Source organism: Hemicordylus capensis, chromosome 17, assembly GCF_027244095.1.
Source record: "Hemicordylus capensis ecotype Gifberg chromosome 17, rHemCap1.1.pri, whole genome shotgun sequence".
Classification (NCBI taxonomy): domain Eukaryota; kingdom Metazoa; phylum Chordata; class Lepidosauria; order Squamata; family Cordylidae; genus Hemicordylus; species Hemicordylus capensis.
This window is the reverse complement of record NC_069673.1, coordinates 5,147,691-5,173,857: the sequence shown is the minus strand read 5'-3', so window position 1 is coordinate 5,173,857 and position 26,167 is coordinate 5,147,691. Positions and strand designations below refer to the sequence as shown.

At 50.2% G+C, this 26,167-nt stretch overlaps 1 protein-coding gene across 1 annotated transcript in view; it reads right to left on the bottom strand.

Moving 5' to 3' along the window:
• The window catches only part of NIBAN2 (niban apoptosis regulator 2), a 70,963-nt gene that overhangs the window by 17,937 nt on the left and 26,859 nt on the right, over positions 1–26,167 (bottom strand). The window contains exons 2-5 of the mRNA XM_053281866.1: positions 19,888–20,018; positions 5,203–5,331; positions 3,429–3,534; positions 2,390–2,557 (exon numbers count right to left, since the gene is read on the bottom strand). Coding sequence (XP_053137841.1) covers positions 2,390–2,557; positions 3,429–3,534; positions 5,203–5,331; positions 19,888–20,018 — 534 coding nt within the window. The remainder of the gene's footprint in view (positions 1–2,389; positions 2,558–3,428; positions 3,535–5,202; positions 5,332–19,887; positions 20,019–26,167) is intronic.

Here is a 26,167-nt window from a genome sequence, read left to right as displayed (position 1 = left end):
GAAGTGTCAGCACTGTTAGATATTCCCCTTATTAGGGGATGGAGCCACTCTCTGGGAAAAGCAGAAGGTCCCAAGGTCCCTCCCTGGCAGCATCTCCAAGATAGGGCTGAGAGAGAGAGATTCCTGCCTGCAACCTTGGAGAAGCCGCTGCCAGTCTGTGAAGACCATACTGAGCTAGAAAGACCGATGGTCTGACTCAGTATATGGCAGCTCCCTATGTTCCTATGAACTGACTCAAAAGAAGGCCTATGTTAATTTGTTAGAGGGCCCACAGCTCAGTGGACGAGCCCCTGCCTGCTTGCATGCAGAAGGTCCCCGGTCCCCTCCCTGGCAGCATCTCCAGGTAGGGCTGGGAGAGACTCTTGCCTGGAACCTTAGAGAGCTGCTGCCAGTCAGTGCAGACACTGCTGAGCTTGATGGACCGAGGGCCTGACTCAGTCGGCAGCTTCGACTGTCCATCAGGGCAGATGCTGCCGACCTTGGCAGAAGAAAACAAAAACCCAGAGTGGGGCCTGGATGCCGTTTCACACGCGACGGGTTCGCTTGGACAAGAGGGAGCAGTTGGAGAGTTGTATTGTATATATTTCTGAAGCAATACCGCTTGGCCCACTGCCGGGGGGGAAAAAAATCCCCACATTGCTTCACCTGCTCCCGAGCCAGTCCAGATTTCCGTGACATCAGGAACTCCTTGCATTGCATAAGCAATCTATATTTAAAAAGAAGCAGCTGGGCTTCGCCACGGCTGGCAAGAAGGTGACTCAGAGCCCACAGCAAGCAGAACGTGGCTTGGTAGCGTTCCTTCACCCGGCGCGGCCAGAACAGGAGGGGGAAACCTACAGCTCTGACAATGCCTTTCCAGATCTGGAGACCAGCCTCGGAATGTGTGAGTGAGAGAGAGAGAGAGAGAGAGAGAGAGAGAGAGAGAGACCTTTCAGCCGGGGAGGCCTGAGTTCAAATCCCCGCACGTCGCCCTCAAGTTCACGGCACTCTGTCAAACCTCCAGTTGCCCAAAGAATCAAGCGAATCCCACGGCTCCTTTAGCTACAGACTGGGAAGCCAGAGGCTGGACGACCCTGCAGGGCTTTCCCCGGCTAGCTGAGCAGAGAGGCTCCTCTGAAAGGGGGCAGCTCTCTCTGTTTTCAGCCAGGGCAGAGCAGCTAGCCTTATCCACACCCAGGACAGCATCCCTCCAGCGGCTGTTGCTGGCATTTTTCTTTGTTTTTCACAGGAACATCGGAAGCTGCTTTCTACTGAGCCAGACCACACGGATCCTGGCCTTTCAAGGTTTTTTAATGGTTTGGTTTCCCCCAAAGTATTTTAATTGTTTTTTAATTGTTTCTTTAATACTATTTTTAGCACTGAGTCTTAGACTGTGCACATTTTTGTGTCTTTTTAGATGTATTGTACACCGCCCACAGCCTTTGGATGGGGCGGTTTATAAATGAAATCAATAAATAATAATAAATAATAAGCTCAGAATCGTCTACACAGACTGGCAGTGGCTTCTCCCAGGTTGCAGGCAGGAATCTCTCTCTCAGCCCTCTCTTGGGAGATGCTGCCAGGGAGGGAACGTGGGACCTTAGATGCTCTTCCCGGAACGGCCCCATCCCCAATCTCTTACAGCACTCACACGTCTAGTCTCCCATTCAAATGCAAACCAGGATGGACCCTACTTAGCAAAGGGGACAATTCATGCTTGCTGCCACAGGACCAGCTCTCCTCCTCCTCCTTTCCTTTCAGATTCTTCTTAAACCTTCTAACCGAGCAAAGAGGCACCCTTTTAAGTGGCAGTTCTCTTCTATCTAACGGGGAGAGCAACCGGCCCCACAGAACTCCGGCACAGCGTCCCTTCTGTGGCTGCTCCCCACTTTACGTTTCTTTTCAGACTGTGAGCCCTTTGGGGACAGCCAACCCTCTTATGTATTCATTTTTCCTGAGCAAACTCCTTTGGAAAATATTTGTTGAGAAGCAGTATATCGATATTCGTAGTAGTAGCGATCCGAGGGGAAGGAAGTGGAGCCCCCAGGCCTAGGGGCAGTCTACCTTGGAAATACCAGCTTCCAAGGGGGAAATGGGAGAGGATGTTTGCCCTGGCAACCCCAGGGCTTCCTAGAAGCATCCGGCTGTCCAGCGTGGAGAACAGGATACTGGGCTAGAAATTAGACCTTGTATCCAAGTATTCCCTCTAACAGGGATTCCCAGACGTTGTTGACTACAACTCCCATAACCCCCAGCCAAAGGCCACTGCAGCTGGGGATGCTGGGAGTTGTAGTCAACAACATTGGGGCATCTCTGTTTGTGGGAACAGTGCTGGAGTCTGGTCCCCCTCTTAAGGTAGCAAAAAGAAGCAACGCCCAGGAGGTCTGACATCCCCCGTCCCACCGCTTACCGTTATTGCAGTGCCGCACGCAGTCCTGGAAGACGGCCCGCCATTTCTCCTGCTCCTGGCTCGTCATCACGCAGAAGTAGTAATGCCGCGCGTAAGGGTGCCACAGGATGAGCGGGAACTGGGTGGGACACTTCAGGACAGAGGTGTTGCCCGATTTGGGCGGAGGGCCTGGGGGGAAAAACAGAAGGGAGACCAAAGACGGGCGTGAGCAGCCCGGAAGCGAGAAGAGGACTGCCAGACCCCAAGACCCGCAAGCCCCATGTGAGAGAGGAACCTAAGGCCATAGGAAGCTGCCATATACCGAGTCAGACCCTTGGTCCCGTCTAGCTCAGTACTGTCTACTCTGACCGGTAGCGGCTTCTCCAAGGCTGCAGGCAGGAGTCCCTCTCAGCCCTAATCTTGGGAGATACCAGGGAGGGAATTTGGAACTTTCTGCATGCAAGCAGGCAGGTGCTCTTGCATGCGGTCCCATCCCCGAAGGGGAAGATCTTCCAGTGCTCACACACAAAGTCTCCTATTCAAATGCAAACCAGGGTGGACCCTGCTTAGCAAAGGGGACAATGCATGCTGGCTACCACCAGACCCATCCCTCTCCCCTGTTTTGTGTGTTTTCAGGGCAAATCTGCATCGGAGATGATACGGATCCAGGATTCTTACACGGCATCCTAACTGAAAACTGGCCAGTGGAGCTACACAGACTGGTCCAAGGCGAGGCAACCACTGAAAAATCCTCCCCCCCTCCCCCCACCAAAGTGCAAGAGCCTCCTTTGCATGCAGAAGGTCCCTGGTTCAATCCTCGCTAGAATCTCCAGGCAGGGCTGGGAAAGGCTCCTTTCGGAAACCCTGAAAAGCTGCTGCCGGTCAGTGCAGACAATACTGAGTTAGATGGACCTAGGGTCTAACTCAGCATATGCAAGCTTCATCCAAGCATCTGTATTTGGGAGGGGAAGCATCTGCTTTGCATGCAGAAGGTCCCAGGTTCAGTCCTTGGCAGCATCTCCAAGGAGAGCTCAGAGAGACTCCAGTCTGAAGAACTCACCTGGCAAGTTACTGTTAATCAACTCCAGGTACTGCTCAAGAGAGGTGAGGATCTTGTAGCCGGCACTGTTGATAAGAATCCGCGGCTGAAGGCCTCTCTCGTATGCCTGAACAAAAAAGAAAAGTGAGGAGTAACGCACACACATGTTGGAGTTCTCAAAGAGCAAATCAGTTCTTTTACATAGGCCCCATTCTGCGTATTTCTCACACCTAAAATATGTGGACCCTTGGAGATCAGACTGCGAGAATAATCACACCCACAGTGCTCAAAGTTGGATTCCCCCACGTAAGAGCAGGGAAAATAGCCACTCCCCAGAAAATGGTTTCACAACTTTGGCCCTGTAGGACTACAACTCCCATCATCCCTACCAGTCCCTGTGGCTTGGGGGGATGGGAGTTGTAGTCCATCATCATCTGGAGAGCCCCCAAAGTTGTGCAAGCCCAGACATTTCAAGCTATGTCACTGGCTCCAAGGAAGTCGGCATATACGGCCTCCTAAAGACATATGTTTGGCATTGAAGAAAATGAAATATTATTTCCCAGTTTTCTTTTACTCAAGTTATGAGGAGTCATCGTTCAGAGGTAGGGCACATGAAGGTGCTGGCTCAGTCTCTGCCGTCTCCAGGGCACGCTGGAAAAGACCTGTCTGAAACGCTCATTAAGCTGCTGCCGGTCAGAGTACGCAATACTACACTAGAATTCTGTACACATGACACTAGAATTCTGTGTCGTCACTGTGTACACCCTGCGTAAACCGCCCTGAGCCATTTTTTGGAAGGGTGGTCTAGAAATCGAATGAATGGATGGATGGATGGATGGATGGACCAATGGTACGGCTCAGCAAGGGGTGTGCCAATACCTAACAGTGAGCCATTGCTCACAGAAAGGTCCAAGCGCAATCCACGGCAGCATCTTCTCCAGGTAGGGCTGGGAAAGACTCCTGTCTGAATCTGAAATCCTGAACAGCGGCTGCCAGTCAGGGCAGACAATACTGAACGAGAGGGACCAAGGGTCAGACTCCAGACGGTAGAATGCAGCTACACGTGCTAAGAAGGGCCCACAGCTCAGCGGAAGAGCCGCTGTAGGGCTGGGAAAGGACACACTTTAGGGGAGGGCTAATCTACCTGGAGACGCTGCCAGGCATTGCACCTGGAACTTTCTCCATGCAAAGCAAGGTCTCTTCTCATGCCTTCCCAAGCCTTTGGAGCCGCCTTCTACTGAGTCAGACGCTTGGTCTATCTAGCTCTGTATTGTCTTCACAGATTGGCAGCGGCTCTCCGAGGTTTCAGGCAGGGGGCTCTCCCAGCCCTACCTGGAGATCCTGCCAGCGATCGAACCCGGGACCTTTCTGCATGCAAAGCCAACACTCGACCCTTGAGCCGTAGAAGCTTTCCCAAGACCTGGCCTTAAAATCACGTATGCCAAGGCAAAGGAACAAGGCACAATTGTGTAACAGGCCAATATTTACCCAACTGCCCTAAGAAAGCTAAGCCAGGGGCGACGTCGGTAGCAGGAAAACGCCCCAATGGAGACCTCTCAAGAGCTCTCCACATTTTACAGTGTCACGAGCTCCTCAGGCACAAGAGGAGTTTTTGGATCGGCGTCCGTCAGAGCCCCTTCCAAAAACAATCCAGGAATTCTGAAAAGGTGCTCATGAACCTACCTAAGTGGCCCCTGACGGATGACAACGTCTGTCCTAAATACACTTAAAAAGAAAAATCAAGGGTTGGTGTGTGTGTGTGTGTGTGTGTGCACGCGCACGCACGCGCTCTCACCAATTTGTTCTCGTACAGCACCAGCCCATAGTTGTAGGGCACAACGCTGAAGCGGTTCCTCCACTTCTTGTTCTCTTCCATGTACTGGAACAGGTTCCCCGAGAAGATGGTGCGGTCCTCCAGCGGAATCTGGAGAGGAAAAAAGGAGAATACTGTGAGCTCAGAAGAAGCCACGGTGCAGTGTGGGAATGCCAGATGCATCTCACAACACAGCTCCATGAAACCCATCCCTGATCATATTAAACTGCAGGGCTGCGGTATCAATTAGTGAGTGCAATTTAATCTATCAAAAATCCTTCAATGGATTAAGGTGTCTCTGATTAATCAGGGTGCAGATTCCGCCCTGCCTCCAAATAAGCTGCACTCTGGTAGACATTCCCACCTAGGTAGCAAAAGGGGGAGATTCTTATTCTAAGCTGAGAGTTCATAAGGTTGTTAAGCGCAAGCACCATCTTAGAAGAGAGCAAGAGAGGTGATCAGAAAAGCCAGGAAGATGTCCCTGATTAATCAGGGTACATATTCCCTCCTGCCTCCCCCACAAAAGTCGCAGTCTCTTCTAACTGATATAGAAGATGGGGTTCTTTTTCTAAGATGTGAGTTCATAAATGAGAAAAGTAGTCACCATCTTAGAAAAAGAGCAAAAGATGTGGTTAGAAAAGCCAAGAAGGTGTCCCTGATTAATCAGGGTGCAGATTCCTCCACCCCCCAATTTAATTACACTCTCTTAGGCATTCCCTCCCATGTGAGAGAGGTAGAGGATTCTTCTTCTAAAAATGAGATTTATTAAAACAAGGACAATCCTACGAGAGGGGAAAAGGTGGTCAGAAAAAGCTACCCCTCTTTCTTATTTATTTAGCTAGCTAGCCAGCACGCACATTTATATACCACCCAAAACTCATGTATTTGGGTGGCTTACAATCCAACACCAGAAATTAGAACATTAACACAATTTAGAAACAATGATGGATTCACTCCTCTTTTAACTTCTGTTCTTCATCTATGGAGTTGTGGGGGAGCAGGGGTTAACCCATTCAAGCAGCTAAAGCGTAAGCTTATTATCATAATTATTATCATAATCATGATTATTATTTATCATGTATGCTGCCGTGAGGCCATTAGGCAAAAGTGGCTTCTAAATTCAAATTTCAAACCAAGGCGAGGGAATCTGAAGTGAAGTTTCTTGAAGGCCCACTTTCCAAGCGAGGCAAACACGAAGACATTTTGAGCAAGGAATGCAGTTCCGAGGATGATGGAGGTGTGACAGTAGTTGTTTAATAGTCTAAGAACCAACTGCAAGTTGTTATTAGCACATGATGCACACACAACAGAGCCAGTTGGCTTTGTTGATGACTGTTCCCCATTCAGGTTTTTGTTTTTTTTAAATGATTCACAAGGTAAATCGTTGAAAAAAATATTTACAAGGTGTTTTAAAAACAAACAGAAGAACCACCAACTCGGTTTCTTTTAGGTCTCTGGCATAGAATTAATGGTTTAGCGGCTAAAGCTGAATTAAGATTACAGGCAAACAACGCCCACCAGAGATGGATAGCTCATAAGGGATCCTAGCCAAGAATCGCCCTTACCCTGATCTACCCCAATAAGGCCCTTGCAATGATGCATGTACAGTACTCTTCAACACTTCAGATGTCCATACTTGAATACTCTGTGCAAACACATGGCTCTCTATTTTTATTTACTTATTCAGAAGAGGTATCTCCTTCATCATTTTAAAAGCTTGCCATGTGATCAAAGGCATATAATGCATATGTATAAATCACACACATGATTACCTAAGTAGGATCGTACATGTGATGCTATCCATTCATCATTCTATCCAGTGGCAATGAGTTCCACAGGCTGTGCTGTGTAAAGTGCTGCTGTTTAATGCCACCCAGTAATTTCAGCGGATGATGGCCTGTTTCTGCCTTCACCAGAATTTCATTACCTCCCGTGTCTCTGTTCCCCCACCCCTCAGCAGTTCTCTTTTGTCAAGAAAGCCTTTAGCAATTCCAGCGAGGCTCAGCCAGACCTCCTGATGCGTCAGTGGAACTCACTTCCTGGGCTGGCTTGAAAGAGGAACCAGCCTACTCACACACACCCTTCTCGCAGGGATCACAAGCAGAACTCCTGAGCCGCGTTGTTCCTGTTGTTCCAAAAACAGAACACTCGCAAGTTAAGAGGAAAGTGTGAGATTAGCTGAGGTCCTATGCGCCCTTGCTAGCTGTATGCAGCGGGGAAAGCCAGTGGGTCTCAAGGAGGCAAAATGCACTTTCCTTTATATGCTCCACTTCAGCAAGCATCACCGGAGAAGAGGCATTCCCCCTTCACCACCACACAGGAGAGAATGCCTCTCCCCAGGATGGCCCTGAAGATTAGGCCTAATGTCGATTTACAACAAGAATTTGCCGTTGGGTTTAATCAGAGGCATCGCTTTAGTCCAAAGTACGAAATAGGATCACAGAAGACAGAAACATGCCGTTTTCTTGGGAGGTTCTAGACCTTGCTCAGACCACCCCCCAAACCCCAAACCCCAAAAGATGTCTCCCATGGGAAGGCATGGGGAATGACCCCCTCAAAAAGCTAGGGATTCAGTAGAACCACAGCAAGATGAGGAGATGCTTTGCCAACTCCAAACTCAAGCACTGACGGGAAACACCCTCGAGCAAACCACAGAAGCCCTTTCCTGCAGGCAGGTTCCAGACCTTGCCCAGACTATTGGGGTGGGTGGGGAGGGAAATCCACACATACAAACACACACCCACACGCCAGGGAATGCATTAATGTCCCGGAAAACGCAGGAGCTCCCATTCGACACGATGGATCATGAGACCTCACAGAACTAGGAAAAGACAAGAGTCACAGCAACGTAAGACATTAATATGCTTGCAAACGGCAAGCCATTTTGTGTGTGTGTGTGTGCGCGCACACGCATGCGCGTGCATGCATATGCATGTGAACACATACACACACACATTCGTACGTTCTTTCATCCCCCAAATCCCTGAATCTAGAAAATTAGCATACTGGGGAGAAGGCTGAACAAGAATCCTTTCCAGGCACGCTGATCACCGCCTGGAGAGAGACATATCAGGCGGTATTTTAAAAAAAAGGTAAATAAATATTTTTCTATGTGTTTGTATTTTTGTTGTTGATTGAACTGAGCTCGTTACTGTTCTCTGGTCTTGAACAAGAACAGTCAACTTAAGCTATATCTGTCTATCTATGGCGTATCCATCGCCATAGCTATTCCATCATGGGAGCACTCTCTCTCTCTGACACGCTACCTTTCTATCTGATGGGACATTATTTATAGATACACACTCAGTGCGCCAACAGGACCGTTTGGCTCAGTTTTTAAACCAAAGCGGAGCGTACCCTCCAGCTTCTCCACTGTTCTGGCAAAATGACTGACAAGTTGAAACTCCCCCGAAACCCACTGAAAACCCGAGTCACCGACGCTGGCAGAGATGCTCCCCGCAAAGTCAGATCTGTGGTTTTGATCATTCAGCCCCCCTGCAGGATGTGCGGCTTTCTTGCTCAGGAGTACGCTAGCCAAACCAAGGGCAATTGGGTAGTCAGCATTCGTCTGAGCCAGCCGTTTCCTGCACGCTTGTGTATGCATTAAAAAGACACACACAAAACCACACACGGCAGCAGCGGAAAGCCGGATGATGGTCTCCCAGCCCTCCGACACAAGTCTGGTGTGCGTCCGCGAGTGCAAACAAGTGGGAATGTTTGTGTTCGGGTCCAGCCACCACCCGGTAATAAGCGGGGAATAGCCAACCTCCTCGTCGCCAAGGCCAGCCTGAAGCACAAGGCTGCTGATTACAGCCCGGCTGTTTATTTGCCCCGGGTGCCCCACGGCAAACAAATACCCCAAGGAGACAGAGCACAAGGACACCAATTAAGACGCACCTCTGGCTGTTTATGCGCCTCTCGGAATTAAAGGGGATCGATCCTGTGCCCGAGACGGGGCTGGTGGTTCTCGGATCGACGGCTCTCGGATCGACAGCTCAAGAGCGCAGAGACAGGACGGGGCTCTAGATCAGGACAGGGACATGACCGCTCCACTCTCACGGCCATTCCTCAGCCGGCTGCAGCCAGAAACATTTCCCCATCTGCCCATCTTGTCAGGGACGCATGGCTAGTTTTTGCCAGTTTGGGAGACCTCAAGCTGCCCTAACTCATCGGGCCGTTTGGGGAAGTCAAGAAGGCGGCAAAAGGCAACTTCTCCACCAGCACCATAGGAAGCTGCCTTGCACCGAGTCAGACCCTTGGTCCATCTAGCGCAACATTGTGTACACTGACTGGCAGCAGCTCCCCCCGAGGTTTTAAGGCGGGAGTCTTTCCCAGCCCTACCTGGAGATGCCGCCAGGGACTGAACCGGGAACCGTCTGCATGCAAAGCAGATGCTCTGCCACTGAGCTATGGCCCCATTCCCTAGGAAGCTGCTGCCAACTGAGTTAGACCACTGGTTCATCTAGCCCAGTGTTGTCTACACTGACTGGCAGCAGCCTTCTAATGTTTCATGCAGGAATCTTTCCCTGGAGATGCCGCCAGGGACTGAACCTAGGATCTTGTGCATCCAAGCAGATGCTCTACTACTGAGGGAATATCTTATAGCGTCCACATGTAGTCTCCCATCTAAATGCAAACCAGGGTGGACCCTGCTTAGCAGAGGTGACTGTGAGCTGAGAAGGAGTAGACAGGACTGAGACACTAGAATTAACCTCAGCGTAGAACTGGCACCAGCCCCAGATGAAACTATCAACCTCTGGGTTAGAAACACAGCCATGTTAAAATGGGAGTCAAACCATTGGGGATCTGTTTCCAGGTCATCCATATTTAACTCTCTAGTTCAGACGTGGACTTGGAAAAGCCTTCAGGCCCTCCGACTGGTTTGCTCAGTTTTTAAACACAAGATATTACCCTCTGGCTTCACCATTGTTCTGGCAAAATTACCGAGACTGAAAATTCCTGGAAACGTTGCTAACGACAGCAGAGGTATTTCTCTCCCAGATTCCCCTCCGTGGGTCTGTGCTTTTAACTTAAAGATGATTCAGCCCCACGCAGGATGTGTGCCTTTCCTGGCCAGGAGAAGGCTAATCAAATCCAGGGCAGTTTGCTAATCAACGTTCTTTGAATTAACCGTATCCGGCAAGCTCATGTTGGTACTTAAAAAGAAGAAGCAACGTAGGATCTGAGAACTGATTGAAGGTCTCCAAACCAGAACGCCGGTTGCTGCCAAAAACAGGGGAGACCTCAAACACATGCGCGGCATCCTTCTCTACGACATGATCTTCTGAACGGAAGTACCCCAGCTCCACTCACAGCACGAGAAGATTCGGGCTGAGCTACATCTAACAGGGATCTGAACAGCTGCCAACTCCCAGCTGAATCTACCCACCTGACGAGCTGAGCCAGGTGGATACTACTCCAGGTACCTGCCACCGAGGAATAGAGGAAGCTGCCTTTGACTGAGTCAGGCCCTTGGGCCATCTAGCTAAGTGTTGTCTACACTGACCGGCAGTGGCTTCTCCAAGGCTATGGGGGCTGATGCCAGGGAGGGGACTTGGGACCTAGCTGCTCTTCCCAGAGCGGCCCCATCCCCTAAGGGGAAGATCGAGCAGGGCTCACACAGTATTAATTGTCCCCTTCAAATGCAAACCAGGGCAGACCCTGCTTAGCAAAGGCGACAATTAATACTTGCCGCTGCAAGACCGGCTCTCCACACACACCCCACGTTGGTCCAAGCCGGCTGGTCCAAGCATACAGGACGGGGCCTTTTCGGTGACTGCCCCAGGCTGCAGACAGCACAGAGCAAGATGGATCCAGAGCCTGACTCCATGTGAGACGTGATGGCCTACGACTCTCATAATCTCTGGCTACGGGCTACTGTGGCTGGGGATCATGGGAGTTGCAGAGCCAAAACAGCTGGGGGTGTGTGTGTCTAAATTGAGCCGGCCTGGCCTAGGCTGGGCTTAAAGGGACGGTGCACGGTGGCAGAGATGCAAAAGGGGTGTGTGTGTGTGTGTGTGTGTGTGTGTGTGTGTGTGTGTGAGAGAGAGAGAGAGAGAGAGAGAGAGAGAGAGAGAGAGAGAGAGAGAGAGAGAGAGAGAGACAAGTGTCTCCATGGCACCAAACACAAACACAGATTTTGCAATGCCCACCTGCTCCCCAGCAAGGCCTCCATTCTTCTCCCACACGTGTCCCAGCTGGCTCTAGGGAAAAGCCCCGTCAGCAGTTCTGGCTGGTTTTGTTGTGGTCGCCTACTCTGCTGCGGCTCAAGAGCACATGACCGGCTGCTAAATCACTTCCCCACATGAGGCACAGCAGGCGCCACTCCTGGGCCAGAGGAGGAAGGGCGGCATGCAGCGCCCTCCAGGATCCTGGGTGTCCGTTTTGCTTTTTTTTTTAAAGGGTCTTTTTGACCTACCCGCAGCCTTCGTTTTTCAACCATTTCAGACACACAGCCACCAAGTCAAGTCAGGCAGCACGAGCAAGCCCTTCAAAGAGCAACCACGCCCACCTACCCACTCCCCAAAATGCAGAAGATACCAGCTCAAAAGCAGAATGGGTGCCAGAGGGGGTCCCTGGAGGCCATCTAGTCCACCCCCCTATCCTGTGCCACACACAATCCTGGGCATTCCCAGGATCAATACAGAGGAAAGGATGGCCACCAGTTGTCAGAATAGCGTGGCACAATGTTGGCCCTGCTGCAGATGTTGGACTACAACTCCCACCACCTCTGACTTCTGGCCACTGAGGCTGGGGATGATGGGAGTTGTAGTCCAGCAACAGCTGGAGGGCTGAAGTTGTGCAGCCCTGCTCCAGAAAAACTACTGCTGCTGCTATGAAAGTGCCACAGTTTTTGTCCAGATCAGCAATATGGCCTGAGTTGGCAACGACGACAAATTTTGCCTGGCCTGTCCAACAATCTAGCCAAAGCTTCTCCGCTGCCCACTTTCAGCTCAGGCCTAGAATGACTTTTAGATTTTTGTCTCAAGCTAGGCTGCACAACTCTGGCCCTCCAGGGGTTTGGGTTTTGTTTTTTGTTTTTAACTACAAACCCCATCATCCCCCGGCACAGTGGATGATGGGTGTTGTAGTCCAACCACCGCTGGAGGGCCCAAGTCATGTGGGCAGACCAACAGACCTATCGGCAACATCTGAAATGCCCTTCCAAATATTCTGGTGGCAGACGAGCAGAAGAAAGGTTTCTTACTGCCTCCAACCTGGTTCTCCTCTGTCACACCACCAGCAAATTTCTGCAGCATGAATCAGGTGAGGCTTTGGAACCGCCCGCCTTGTGCCTAAGTTGGTCGCCGTCTGGATGGCACGCAGAGACCCCCGAGGTCTCCCAAGCCTGGGGACTCCTCGAGATTAAAGGCTCGAGACAGACGGCACATTATTCGCCCGCCCGCCCGTCTGCGTCTGGGCGTCGCTCGCCCCTCGGCAGACAGACAGAACTGCAATTAAGCACTTAGGGTGTTTACACTGTAGAAGGACCCGGAGATCAGCTGGGAGGAACACTGCCTCTATTTTGGAAAGGAGGGGGAAAAAGGAATAAATTGGCCAACAATACAAACAAACCCAACAAGGCTTTCTTTGGCAGCTTTCTGGCTTTGATTTCGCCAAGAAACGCAAACAAGAAAAGAGCTACTGTTCCCGCTGGGGAATGTAAAGAAGGCACCACGGGCAGAGAAGCCGGCCCGGCAAGTTACTAGTCCACTTTTTCTCTTTCAACACTGTCTCGAGAACAGTGAGCCCCCTTCTGCTAACCAGCTGGTGCCACATCAGCAAGCTGAAATTGGGGTGTGTGTCTGGAGGAGAGGTCACTCTTTCAATGCACCAGAATTGCCCTCTTGGCCTCCTCGAGGAAGTTAAGGTGAGCACCAAAGAGCCATCCTGTTGAATAAAAGCAAAAGCCCATCTCGTCCAGCATCTTGCACCCAGACAGAAGCCTCCTCCTGAACCACCCCACCATCCCACCCCCCCCCCCAGCCAACTGCTAACTGGGCCAAGAAGCCCCTTTGAAAGTGGGGGATGTCGTACTGAGCAGAAGGGAGAGCAACTGGCCCGCTCCAGCCCCAGCACAGCATCCCTCCAAGTGGCAGCGGCTGGTGTCTATCTTCGGTTTCTTTTTTTTCAGACTGTGAGCCATCCTCTTATTCTTGTTTTCTTTGCAAGCCACTCTGAGAAGGTTTCAGTGGAAAAGCAGCCTATCAATCTGCCACTAATAATATTCTATCGGATCCAAACTGGTAGTAAAGATATACTGCCTCTAAACCTGGAGGCTCTATTTAGCTATCAGATAAACTCTTCCTCCTCCTGTCTGTCTAATCCCCTCTGAACCCCTAATTTGTCTAATGCCAGTCTGCCTATGGGGAAGGGAGATTCAGCACCCCACACAACTGCCAGTGGCTCCCCAAAAAGGGATTCAATTAGCAGAGCAACAAAAACTGCAGAATAAATTATGCAGAGCAATTATGCAAGGTTGCATGATGATGTAAGCGCATTTCCTGCAAGGAGGGGCTAAAACATCTATTTTCTAGATGAGGAAAACAAGGACATGATACAAGTGTGTGACTCATGCAGAGAGGTAATTTGCACAGTTATAAGCAGGGTGTGAAGCCAGCAAACCCCTCCCCCCTTTTTGTTCCCAGGGACTAATTTGGAGGTATACTACTCCTATAGGTGGAAGCTCCATTTAGTTCACGTGGCTAAGAGGCATCAGCAGACCACCCTATAAGCCAGCCTTTTTATGAAACCAGCTAGTCCAATGGGACAAGATCGACGTTTATAAAAATTATATATGCTGTGGAAGAGTGAACAGAGAACTTTCTCCCCCATCCTCCATAATACCAGAATACACAGTCATCACCCCTCCAAAAACAAGCCAACAACAACAAAAGTAAAATACAACCCACCACCCCAACCTGATTGTCAAGGGATTCTTTCAGGGGGGATAAAAGGATGTGCTTCTTCACACAGCACATCATTAATCTACGGAACTCACGGCCACAAGATACCGTGACAGCCACTAGCTGACTTCAAAGGGAAACCAGAAAAATGTCTGGTGCACAAGTCTATCAATGACTGATAGCCCCCAAAGTCACATCTTCTTCCCATGTCCTTCAGCTAATGGCAACCATCACCCTATCTCCTTTGAAGCTGGTAAACCCTGCTGAACCCCGGGGAGCTGTCCCGTCAGTCCCGACGTAATCGTGTCCGATTCAGAGATGGGGCACAGTGAGCTATCCCTGCAAATGGGACAGGCTGCACAAACAGGTAAGCCTAGAGGAATTAGTCATCCAAACACACAGAGAGGAACCTCCACAGGCGACGAGGATTTGGGCCTCAGCGAGACCCATTTCTCTCAATCTGTGCCACAACAGCCTACGGAATTTAGCACGCTGCTTTGGAATCACTGGCAGCTGGCTTCCAAGGACAAGCCCCGTTAAACCAGCACAGCCAAGACCCAAAGAACGCACTCCGATGCCACCTGGAGACAGCCTAAATCTGGCATAGATGGGGAGAAAGTGGTCAATCACTTGACAGAAGTCCCACTGAGATTCAGTAGTCCTTTAGAGTAACTCAGGGCTTGAAAAATCCCAGGCGCCAGGGAGCCATGGCACCTAAAAATTTAGCCATTGCACTTGGGATATTCAGAAACAGAGTTATGTAATTTAAAAGAATCTATTTTTCTGTTCTAGGCATGTAACTTGCAAAGGAGATAAAAAGCAGCCTAATTCTCCCCTCCGAAACATCCATCACGAATGCCAGTAATTTTGTCCAGGGTCTGCCCTAGATTTGGGGGCTGGCTCCCAGATCCAAAGAAAATTTGTGAAGGCCCAGAGCAAATCCTGAGTTGTTCTATTGAGTAACCTGGTTTTGGCTGCCAGCCCATGTCCCCAGGAGACGGAGCCCTTTTAATTCTCTCTCCCCTCCGTAAATATCAACACTGAAAGAGCATCCACAGTTCTAGGCCCCTAGAGCTTGTCTGATGTCTCGTAAGATGACCCCACCCTCCCAGGGAACGGCACCGCTGATGCTTATCTGCGATATACAATCGCTTTCATCTCACCCAAACGGGATGCGTTCCAAAACCTTCTCCGCAATTTGTGCTGGATTTTCATGCAGAGCATTCGGGGTGGTAGGAAGAACGCGATTTTTCCATTTTCGCACACACATTTGCCCCATTTCCCAGGAGACAGGCAGGAATCATATCAGGATAGCGGCGTCTTCCTCACGACGCTCCCAGGGGTGTGCCGTATCGCAGCCATCTCCCCCCCACCCCGCACCGATTCGCACCGAGGCGAGCTAAGGACGTGACGGCCCAGGTGCATTTCCCGTCCCTTTCCTCTTGGAGAGCTCTTTGGAGAGGTCGCTGGATAAAATTAAAAACTCAAGGACACTCCAATATACAATGCTTCATTAAGCACTCGGGCTGCCCGCCAAATCGCAGCAAGAGAGCGAGAAAAAGGTGACCGACACCAGAAGCCGGATGCCAGGAGGAAGATGACGACACGGAGGCCAAGAAGCCAAGAATGGTCCCTTCAGGATTGCCGTGATAAAAAGATCAAGCCGACCTGATTCTGATTGAGGCTGGTTATTCCCCCTTTGCTGGTTGAATGACCGTAACAATAAAGATTTGGTTTGATTTTGGTTATCTGGGCTACCTGGACCTCTGAATGCCCTCAGCACCCTTCATCCCAACGGATCCATTCCGAGTTAGGAAACTGAAGGTCTTCCACAGAACAAAAGGACTGGATGACGCTACTGAATTGCACTATTGAATTTATGACATTTAAGAGCCAGTACCAACGCCTAAGTGGCGGGAACCCATTTCTCAGTTTCCCCTTTGAGATGTCGACTGTTTTAGTTTTATGAGATTATGGCCTGCCTCTTCGAGGACAAAGCGTTCCCAGGATAGTTCACAATACTCATGGGGGGTTGCTTGAGTTTTGTAGGCTATCTCGGGCGCCTTAGTCAAGGCAGAAAGCCAGGACAGAAACACATTCAGTACACGAGCAAGTAAGTAAAAACAAACATGGACCCTAACAAAATGTTGCAGTATGTCCCTGCTGTGCATGTGTGGATTCAATCTGTGCCTGAGGATGGTGAAGTTTTGGACAGCTTTCCCTTTCAGAAGAACAAGGGGTCTTGACTGTGTTGATAATTCTTCAAGCTGAGAATTTTTCATTCAAATCTTCTTTCCTCCACCTCTTGCCTGTTAACTGCCCTCTGAGTCTGTGAACATTCCACTCCATTGAATTACACTGGAGCAGTTTTGAGTCCCTCCCTCCTTCGATGTTTGTGAAACTGCAGGTATCTCCCTCTTTCCCACAGATGCTCCAATGATGCATCCTCCAGGATTCACAACATTTCCAGCTCTTTTTGGACATAAACTCAGTAGTTTAACTCACTTCTGCATCAACTGAGTAGAAGGCAACTCGGGGACGGGCCTTCTCCATTGCTGCCTCGAGGCTTTGGAACACACTTCCTGCTGAAATAGGAGCCTCCCCATCTCTTACAACTTTTAAAAGGGCAGTCAAGACGCATTTGTTCACCCTTTTAATTAGATGCTGTTTTAATTGTGTCTTAATAGTTTTAACTTTTTAAATTTTAATTGTTGAAATGTTTTAATCTTCTTATTTGGTGGTTTTTATTGTCTCATAAACCGCCCAGAGAACATGCGTTTTGGGCGGTATAAAAATATGTCAATTAATTAATTAATTACATAAATACATTCATAAATACATTTAGATAATTTCACCAAGTGCTAAAATATCCAGTCTAAAGCTGGCCTTCAGCAGAGGGAAACTCTTTCTTCTCCACTCCTCTCTTATCCTCGAACCAACCTCATATCTTAGACCTGGCTGTGCAATTCTCCAACACAGCTATTCTTACAGCCAAGAGCCCTAGTTGCCACTTGAGGCAAGGCGGTTGGCTACTAGGGAGAGGGCCTTTTCGGTGGTGGCACGTCTTTGGAATGGCCTCCCCAGCGAGGCCTGCCCGGAGCCGTCACTTTGTTCTTTTTGATGTCAGGTGAAGACCTTTCTGTTGACTCAGGCTTTTCAAAATTGATTATTGTTGTCAGTTTAGAGCTGACAGAAGGAAGAACTTTTTCACACAACGTATAATTAACCTCTGGAATTCTCTGCCGCAAGATGTGGTGACGGTCACCAACCTGAATGGCTTTAAGAGGAGTTTAAATAAACTCAGGGAGGACAGGTCTATCACTGCCTACTAGGCTGAGGGCTATAGGCCACCAGCCTCAGAGGTAGGATGCTTCTAAATACCAGTTGTGGGGGAGTAAAAGTAGGAGAGAGGGCATGCTTCTATCTCTTGCTTGAGGGCTTCCCAGAGGCATCTGGTGGGTCACTGTGCAAAGCAGGATGCTGGACTCGATGGTCTGTTCTTATGTTCTACAGTTGTAAAGTGTGTCGTATTTTCCAATTTATATTGTAATTTGTTTTTGTTAGGTGTTTTCATTGGCTGTTTTATTGCGGTGGTGTTGTGAGCTGCCCAGAGACCAATTTTGTTATGGGGTGGCTAAGAAATCCAGTTTTGTTTATTATCATTATGATGGGATAACCTCCCTCCAGACCCTTATGCCAGGTCAACAGGAATGCACAGCAGGAGCTTGTCTTTGTTGCTGCAAGATGAATTCTGCAACCTGAGAAGGGCACATTGACACATCACGGAAGATCTACCATCCCTCACTTTGTACGAAACGGTCTTGTATTATAGGCAGCGGAGACTAGACGAAATCTGGACGGCCTAGATGGAAATCTATACTTGGGACAGAGCTGCATAACCTGGCCTAAGCATCATCCCTTCGCTCACCAGGGTTGCTTCTCCCAAAGGGACCACAGGCTCAATGGTAGAGCATCTTCTTAGCATCAGAGAGTCCCAAGTTCAATCCCTGGTGCCCGCTGGTTGAACTGAGAAAAAATGCCTGCCCAAAGCCAGGGAAAACTGCTGCCAGTCAAAGCTGGCAATACTGAGCTGGTTGGACCAACGGCCTGACCCAGGAGGCAGCAGCTTTCTACCTTCTACAGCAGTGACAACCAGAGATGAGGTCACAGAGCCAGAAAACACCTGCTTTGCAGAGGTTCAATCCCTGGCAGCATCTCCAGGTAGGGCTGAGAAAGACCACGGCCTGAAACCTTGGAGAGCTGCTGCCAGTCTGTGCAGACAACACTGGGTTCGCTGGAGAAGGGTCTGACTCCGCATAGGGCAGCTTCTTTTGCTCAGCAGGTTATCGCTGAATGTGGGTTTAGCCGCATGCAGCATATGAAACCTGGAGGAAGCCATCAGCCGATGGGAAGGAAAGAGAGGAGACACACAAAAATGTCATCTCCAGACACACCCGAAAGAAGATAAACATCGAAAGAGGACAGGTGATTTCCTTGGGTTAGAATGCCAGGGGGAGGAGCATGTTTTAGATAGTGCTGCTGGGAACAGAGCCAAGCTGGATGGGTGTTTGTCTTTGTTCTGGAGCACCGCAGAGAACCCAGAGGAGGTGGGGTAGGGTGGAGAAGGTGCAATTATGGTTTAGCAGGGTTGCATTCTGTACTTGAAGGTGTGTAAGGAGAGGGTAGCTGGAGAGAGCAATCCACCACCTGGGAATACCTTCCGTCTAACCAGACTTACAAAGGTGTAGGTAACGCACAGGAATATAGGAAGCTGCTGCCGACCGAGTCAGATCAGTGGTCCCTCTCGCTCGCTCCCGTCTACTCTGACTGGCAGCAGTTCTCTAGGCAAAGCATCGAGACAAGACAGACACACCACCCACCCAAGGAATGCCAGTCAACAGGTTTGGAAAATGACGGCACACCAGCCAATCGATACACGAATTATTTTTGGTGTCGATACTGCTTCGGTGTATCGGTGTAATACTGCCCTCAGCAACGGTATCCAAGCGTTGAAAAACATCCTTTCAGGTGTTGACCTTCAGTTGGTTAAACCTCCTTCCACAACCGCAGCTCCGTGTGACCTCACACCCACACGTACATTTTTCCCTCCACTCAATGGAATAATCGTTTCCAAAACACAGGCACCATTTTGGGGGGAAACCTCCCTATAGCACGTGGATTCCTACCTCAGCTTCAGACCACACCTTAGGCCAGTTCACATGATCAGTATTTGGAGGTGAGGAGCTTGATAAGAACGTAAGAAGAGCCCTGCTGGATCAGGCCCAAGGCAACACATCCAGTCCAGCATCCTGTCCCACACAGTGGCCCACCAGGTGCCGCTGGCAAACCCACAGGCAAGAGCTGAGAGCATGCCTTCTCTCCTGCTGTTGCCTCCAAATACCAGCTGCAGGGGAGCATCGTGCCTCTGAGGCTGGAGGTGACCCACAGCCAGCAGACTAGTAGCCCACTGATAGACCTGCCCTCCATGAATTTGTCCAAGCCCCTTTGAAAGCCATCCAAGCGAGTGGCCATCACCACATCCCGTGGCAAAGAATTCCATTGATTAATTACGTGCTGTGTGAAGAAGTACTTCCTTTTGTCGGGCCTAAATTTCCTGGCTTTCCATTTCATGGGGTGACCCCTGGTTCTAGTGTTTCTTGGCCGCCGTATCGTTCAACGCCGTATCGTTCAACGCCGTATCGTTCAACACCACCACCACCTGCAGTCAACTCAACCCTCCGAAGCGCAATAAGATACTAACCTTCCGGTGCAGCAGCTGCGACTGGGGCCCTCCGCTGCCCTCGATCTCGTAGCGGACGCTGTTGAAGAGTGCGACGCCATACTGCTCCTCATAGAATTGGCAGAACTCGGTCAGGATCTTGCCAGTTTTATCTGCAAGAGGAAGACAAAAGTGTGTTATCACACAGCCGCTCTTCAGAATTCACTGCCCGCTTGTTGTGGAAGTATCTAGCGCTCAACACACAGTTTGGGGAAGCCATCTAGAAAATGAACCCAATTTGGACCAGACACCCCACAACACACCAGGGATCAATCCCTCCATCCCCAACACCCATGCGTGCGACAATGCATAGATCAACTGACCATAATAATTTTTAACGCAACCCACTGATAAGTTCTCACAGGCAAACCCCACAAAAACAAGACAGGAGAAAGGATGGAACTGAAAAGGAGGCTTCTTGTATTTAATGTTTTTATGTTTTTAAATTTGACATAGTGAACATTCTGAAAATGAGTTTTATGTTAATGTTTTATTTTCTGTTCCTGGTTAAATTTTAAATGGTTTGGTTTTTTAAATGCCGTGAGCCACTCTGGGATGGGCAGTACATAAAGGAATGAAAGAAGGAGCAAAGAACAGCTGAAGACACTGATCTTCCATCCCAGCAAAAGCTGCCTCTGATCTTTTCCTCCCCAAGGTCCCGAGTTTAGGAAAGAGCTACAGAGAAGTTCTGCCCTACGGGGGGGGTGGGGGGGTGGGGGGGCGCTCTGGTCTCCTCTCACAGGCAGGGTCTCAAGTTCCCAGAAGGTCCCAACACAGACACAAGCATCAGACCAAAAGACCTATGTTGGTGGGCTGGGTTGCTCCCCATTCTCCCACATCCCGTTTTCCTCCCAGCAGGGATTTCCAAAGTGGCTGGCTTGTAGTTTTGCAGGCAGATTTCCAGCTGGCGGGGAGAGAAAGTGCAGGAAAGCCCTCTCAGCTTAAAGGACAGCCCAGCAAAGGTCCTGAGAGCACCTGCCCTAGCCAAAAACCACAGCCGTTCCCAAGGCCCAGTGCAGACACGGCACCAGCACTGCAGAAGCCGTGGGTCGCCAACGGGGAGCCAGCCAGCCGGCCTGAGGTTGGCCAATCTCAACTGAAGCCGTTCCTGGAGATTCCTCACCCACTCTGTGCCGAGCCACTCAAATCTAAGGGTGGATATCATTCTTCACCTCGCGTAGGGCTGCACAACTTCAGTCCTCCTGCAGATGCTGGACTACAAATCCCATCATCCCTGGCCACTGTGGCTACGGATGATGGGAGCTGTAGTCCAAAACCAGCCGGGAAGCCATGGTTGAGCAGCCCCAACTTAGATAACCCAATTCCTAGAGAAATGGCAATCCTGTTTTACATTAAAGAGGATCATCATGGCATCCGGGGGTTTGGGTAGAGCAGTGGTTCTCAACGTGTGGGTCCCCAGATGTTGCTGAACTACAACTCCCAGCATCCCTAACCAAAGGCCAATGGGGCTAGGGATGCTGGGAGTTGTAGTTCAGCAACATCTGGGGACCCACATGTTGAGAACCACTGGGGTAGAGGATAATACTGTCTCTCTAATCATGGACGTTGGTTTATAAAAAGCTTGTTCCATCATTCTAGGAGGGTAGCATTTCTGGTGAAGAGATGTTAGTGAGCTATCATTCCTATGTTATTTCAACATCAAAAAGTGCTTGGTTAAAAGTAGCAAGCCATTCCTTTGATTTCATTCTCTCTGTGTTCTTCCTTCCTCGAATACAACTCTTACATTTGAGGACTCTGAACTGACAATCCTGGTCATGGGAATGCAACCTCCCTCCCCTCCCGATGTCACCTGCAATTCTGCACTGCATGCAGCCCAACTGATGGTTCCCTGTAAAGGGGGAAGCCACCTTACGAAAAGGATCTGCAAACCAGGGTTAGGATCAGAACCATGGTTTGCACCAACACACAACCATGGTTAATGCCGGGAAGGCAATTTCCCCATCTGCTTCCATAGAATTGCACCTGCTCCCAGTCTTAAGGTGACAGGGTCCCCCCACACTCATCTTCAATGATATCAGTAGTCTCAGGTTACAACCTTCCCAGAGTTGCTCTCATGGGAACAATTGCCAACTTCAGCAAAATAAAGGCAAGAAGCAAGCCTCATCTTGTCCAGAGAAGTCTGCCTGGGGGCCAAATCTTCTTGTCCCTACTTTTTATTTTGCAAAATACTCTGAGCAGAGGAAAGCGGGAGCAGACACACACCCAGGCAGGCACAAAACTTGTCCTCTGGCGGAATATCAGTCTCTTCAACTTTAGTATCCGTCACCAGCTAGGGCTCAGGGACCCTCAGGGTCCACCACCACCCACACACCCCTCCTCCTCGCTCTGGAAGCCACACACACACACACACACACACACACACAACCTCCAAGACTAGCCTTCTGCCTAGTTTTCTGTTGGTGGGGATTTTTATTTTTATTTTTCAACGGAGGAGCATTCCCCGCCTACAACCTGACATCGGTCAACCCCCTCGAACCACACCCCCGAGGCCCTGTTGGCTTAACTATTCTGGGAAATATTTCTATCGCACTTTTCTGGCCCACCCTAGGTCTCCAAGACAAGGGACAGGCGGAGGAAATTTTAATACACAACCAAGGTAACAGGTTGCTTACCTGTAAATGGAGTTCTTCTAGGGGTCATCTGTTGGTTCACACGTATGGGGCTTTGTGGTCTAGCCCGACGCTGTACTTTGGTGGGCTAGGCTCCCATCAAAACGCTACAGCGATACGAGCATTTTGGAAGGTCCGGTGCTTCGACACACGCACAAAGCCCCTACGTGCGAACCACCGAGACCGCGTCGAAGAAATAGGTCCATTGAAAAATAAAAAGGTTCATTTATAAACAGGTTTATTTAAACCTATATAGGTTTATTGACAGGCAATGCTTAAAAGCTGAGAGGATGGGGACGTAAGACTGCGCTCCCTAATGGGTCCACGTCTGCATCCCCGATATTCGGCAAACGGAACTCATGAGTTTAGGAAGCTGCTTTATTCAGAGTCAGACCCTTGGTTCATCCAGCTCAGTACTGTCTACCCTGACTGGCAGCTGCTTTTGAGGGTTTCAGAAGAGAGCCTTTGCCAGGTCCACCTGGAGATGCTAGGCAGATTTGAACCTGGGACCTTATGCATGCAAAGGAAATGCTTGCTCTGCCACCAGGCTCTGGCCCTATATCCCTCACCCACCCACTGGCATCTGAGCCGTCTTTGGGGCAGAACTGTTTCTTAATCTGCACCTCCTCCCCAAAAAATACCTCCCCACTGGGAAAGCAGTTTCACCCTCACCCCCAAGGGCATGCAACTTCGCCAGCTGACCGAGAGAGACTCCTGCCTGCAACCTTGGAGAAGCTGCTGCCAGTCTGGGTAGACAATGCTGAGCTAGATGGACCAAGGGTCTGACTCAGCAAATGGCAGCTTCCTAGGTGGCGTGACCACAAACACACAACAGTTTTGGGATCCAAAGAGTTTAAGACAGCTCCAATCTGATCTTTCAAGAGAGGGGGAATTCCTTGCGTCAAGCAAGGCCAAAAGGAGTTGGAGAATGCTTCTTATCAGCCTGCTGGGATTACTGAAAGAGCTCAGCTCGATCGGGGCAAAGTTCTTTCGAGCCCGGCATCCTGTCCGAGTGGCGGACCTCACACAGACAGTCCCAGCTTCAATCCCTGGCATCTCCAGTTGGAAAGAACCTCCGGGAACAGCTGCTATCTTGGGGAGCTGCTGCCAGCCAGAGTTGACCACACTGGTCTCGCTGAACCAAGAGTCTAGGACCCAGCAGGAGGCAGCTCCATACCTTCTAACAGCAGCCAGCCCAACCTCTCTGGGAAGACTGCCAAGTAGGAGGGAACAGCCTTCCCTCTTCCAAAGATACCCTCATAGTTTGTCCCCATCATCTGGTTCAAAGGTAGCTGCCGCCTACTGAGTCAGGCCCTTGGTCCACCTAGCTCAGGACTGTCAACCCTGACTGGCAGCGGCTCTCCAGAGTTTCAGAGAGGGGTCTCTCCCAGCCCGACCTGGAGAGGCTGCCAGGGATTGAACCTTGGACCTTCGGCATGCAAAGCAGATGTTTTACCAATGAGCTACGGCCCCATCCTTTGAAGGCTGGGTGTTGTGGGAAATTATTGGAGCAAGGGAAATCCGCAGGAATAGCCTCAGTCACAACCGGGAAAGAGCATCTGCCTGCTTGCATGCAGAAGGTGCCAAGTTCCCTCCCTGGCGTCCCCAGACAGGGCTGAGAGAGAGTCCTGCCTGCGATCTCCGAGAAGCCGCTGCCAGTCTGTGTACACCAGGCCTGCTCATTTTCAGCTCTCCCACAGATGTTGGCCTACAGCTCCCAAAATCCCTAGCTATTGGCCACTGTGGCTAGGTATTATGGGAGTTGTAGTCCAAAAATCGCTGGGGGGGGGGGCCTAAGTCGAGCAGGCCTGGTATAGATAAGACTGAGCTAGATGGATCAAAGGTCTGACCCCGGTAGAAGGCTGCTTCCTATGTTCCAGCAAGCTCAGCACTGTCGGCACGGACTGGCAGCAGCTTCTGGGCGAAACCTTGGAGGAGTCTCTCCCAGCTTTACAGCCAAGCAGATGCTCCACCAAGGAGCTATGGTCGCACCCATTCATCCGAAGACACCTGTTAATTTACTGGAATACTCCAACCACTGAACATGGAGGCAGCGGCCCACTCTGTAGGCACTGCCCCGAGAGGCGGGAAGAGGGGGAGAAATCCCGGGCTCTACGGAACCCCCCGCCACATGATGTCACGCCGCTAGTCACTTCCCTAGCAGCGAGCAGTTCTGCTTCACGCAGCAGACCCCAGTTCCTCACTGGCTTCGTCAGAGATCTGCTGCTTTCCCAACTGACCTCACCACCAGGCAGGCAGGCACAAACACGCAGTGTGTTTCCTACCCAACGCAGAGGATGATTCATGGCCCAAAACTGCAAACCATGCAGGGTAGAAAGGCCAAAAGGGAGGGAGAGGGAGAGAATCCGAGCTTCGGCTCCACCTCTGTACTCACACTGGCCGTGCAGACAGTGCTGTGGAACCCTGGCCGCCTTCTCCCCGAAAGAGGCCACCTGGAAATGAGCGTCCCCAGCCTGGTGCAACCGATTTTAGCGCAGAGCAATACGTCAGGATTGCCAATAGAAGGCAAACTTCACCCCAAACTTGCCCTTTTCTCCTGCATGCTACCCTAGGCGGGCCTCAGCCACCACACCGAGTATTTGGAGGCTTTGAGAACAGCTTTGAGGACTAGAAACTTGTGCAGGCTTATTTGCAAGGTTGCGACACACACCGTCTCTCTTCCCATCCTGTTTTGTGCTCCCATTTGCCTCCTCGGGCTCCTTAAATGAGAAGATGTTTGCACTCAGCTTTCCATAGGCAGCCACACTGCATCATGGGTGCTAGAGTCTTAAGAGCAGAGGACCAACCAGCGGTCCTCACGCACCCTATCGCAGGACTGCTTGTTGCTCTGGCCGTGCGAACACAGAGTACCTGCTAAATCAGGGCTGCGTGGCTTCAGCTCTCCTGCAGATGTTTGACTACAACTCCCATCATCCTGAGTACTGGCCACTGTGGCTGGGGATTGTGAGCATTGTAGTCCAAACACAGCTGGAGTGCCCAAGCTGGGCAACTCCACATTCTGAATCCGACAGCAATTTCCCCCCTTTTAAAAGGACGACCCAGGGATAGGCTGAAGAGAGAGAAAGTTTGTCCATTCATTTATATACGCATACGACAAATATTTATATACCGCTTTTCAACCAAAGTCTCCCAAAGCAGTTTACACAGAAGTAAACAAACAAACCAACAAAATGGGACCCTGTCGCCTAAAGGGCTCGCAATCTAAATAAGAAACATAGGATAGACACCAGCAACAGCCACTGGAGGGATGCTGTGCTGGGGATGAATAGGGCCAGTTGCTCTCCTCCTGCTAAATAAAGAGGATCACACCTCTTTTAAAAGATGCCTCTTTGCTCAGTTAGCAGGGGGCATTTCTATTAAATAACCTAACACCTAAACCAAAGACTAACAACCCCCACCTCTAAACAAGTTCAAAATCTCAGCTCCATCCATCCCTTCTCCCTCCCTCCTTTCTCTTTTTTCTGTGTCCTCCTCTGCCCTCTTTTAAACTGTAGGCTCTTCTGGGCAGGGACCCAGTGTCCTGGCCCCTTGCTTACTTCAATTCTGCAAAAGCGTGATCTGCATTGATAGCGTTCAGAATAATTAAACAGAGGATAATTTCCAGGGGGCGT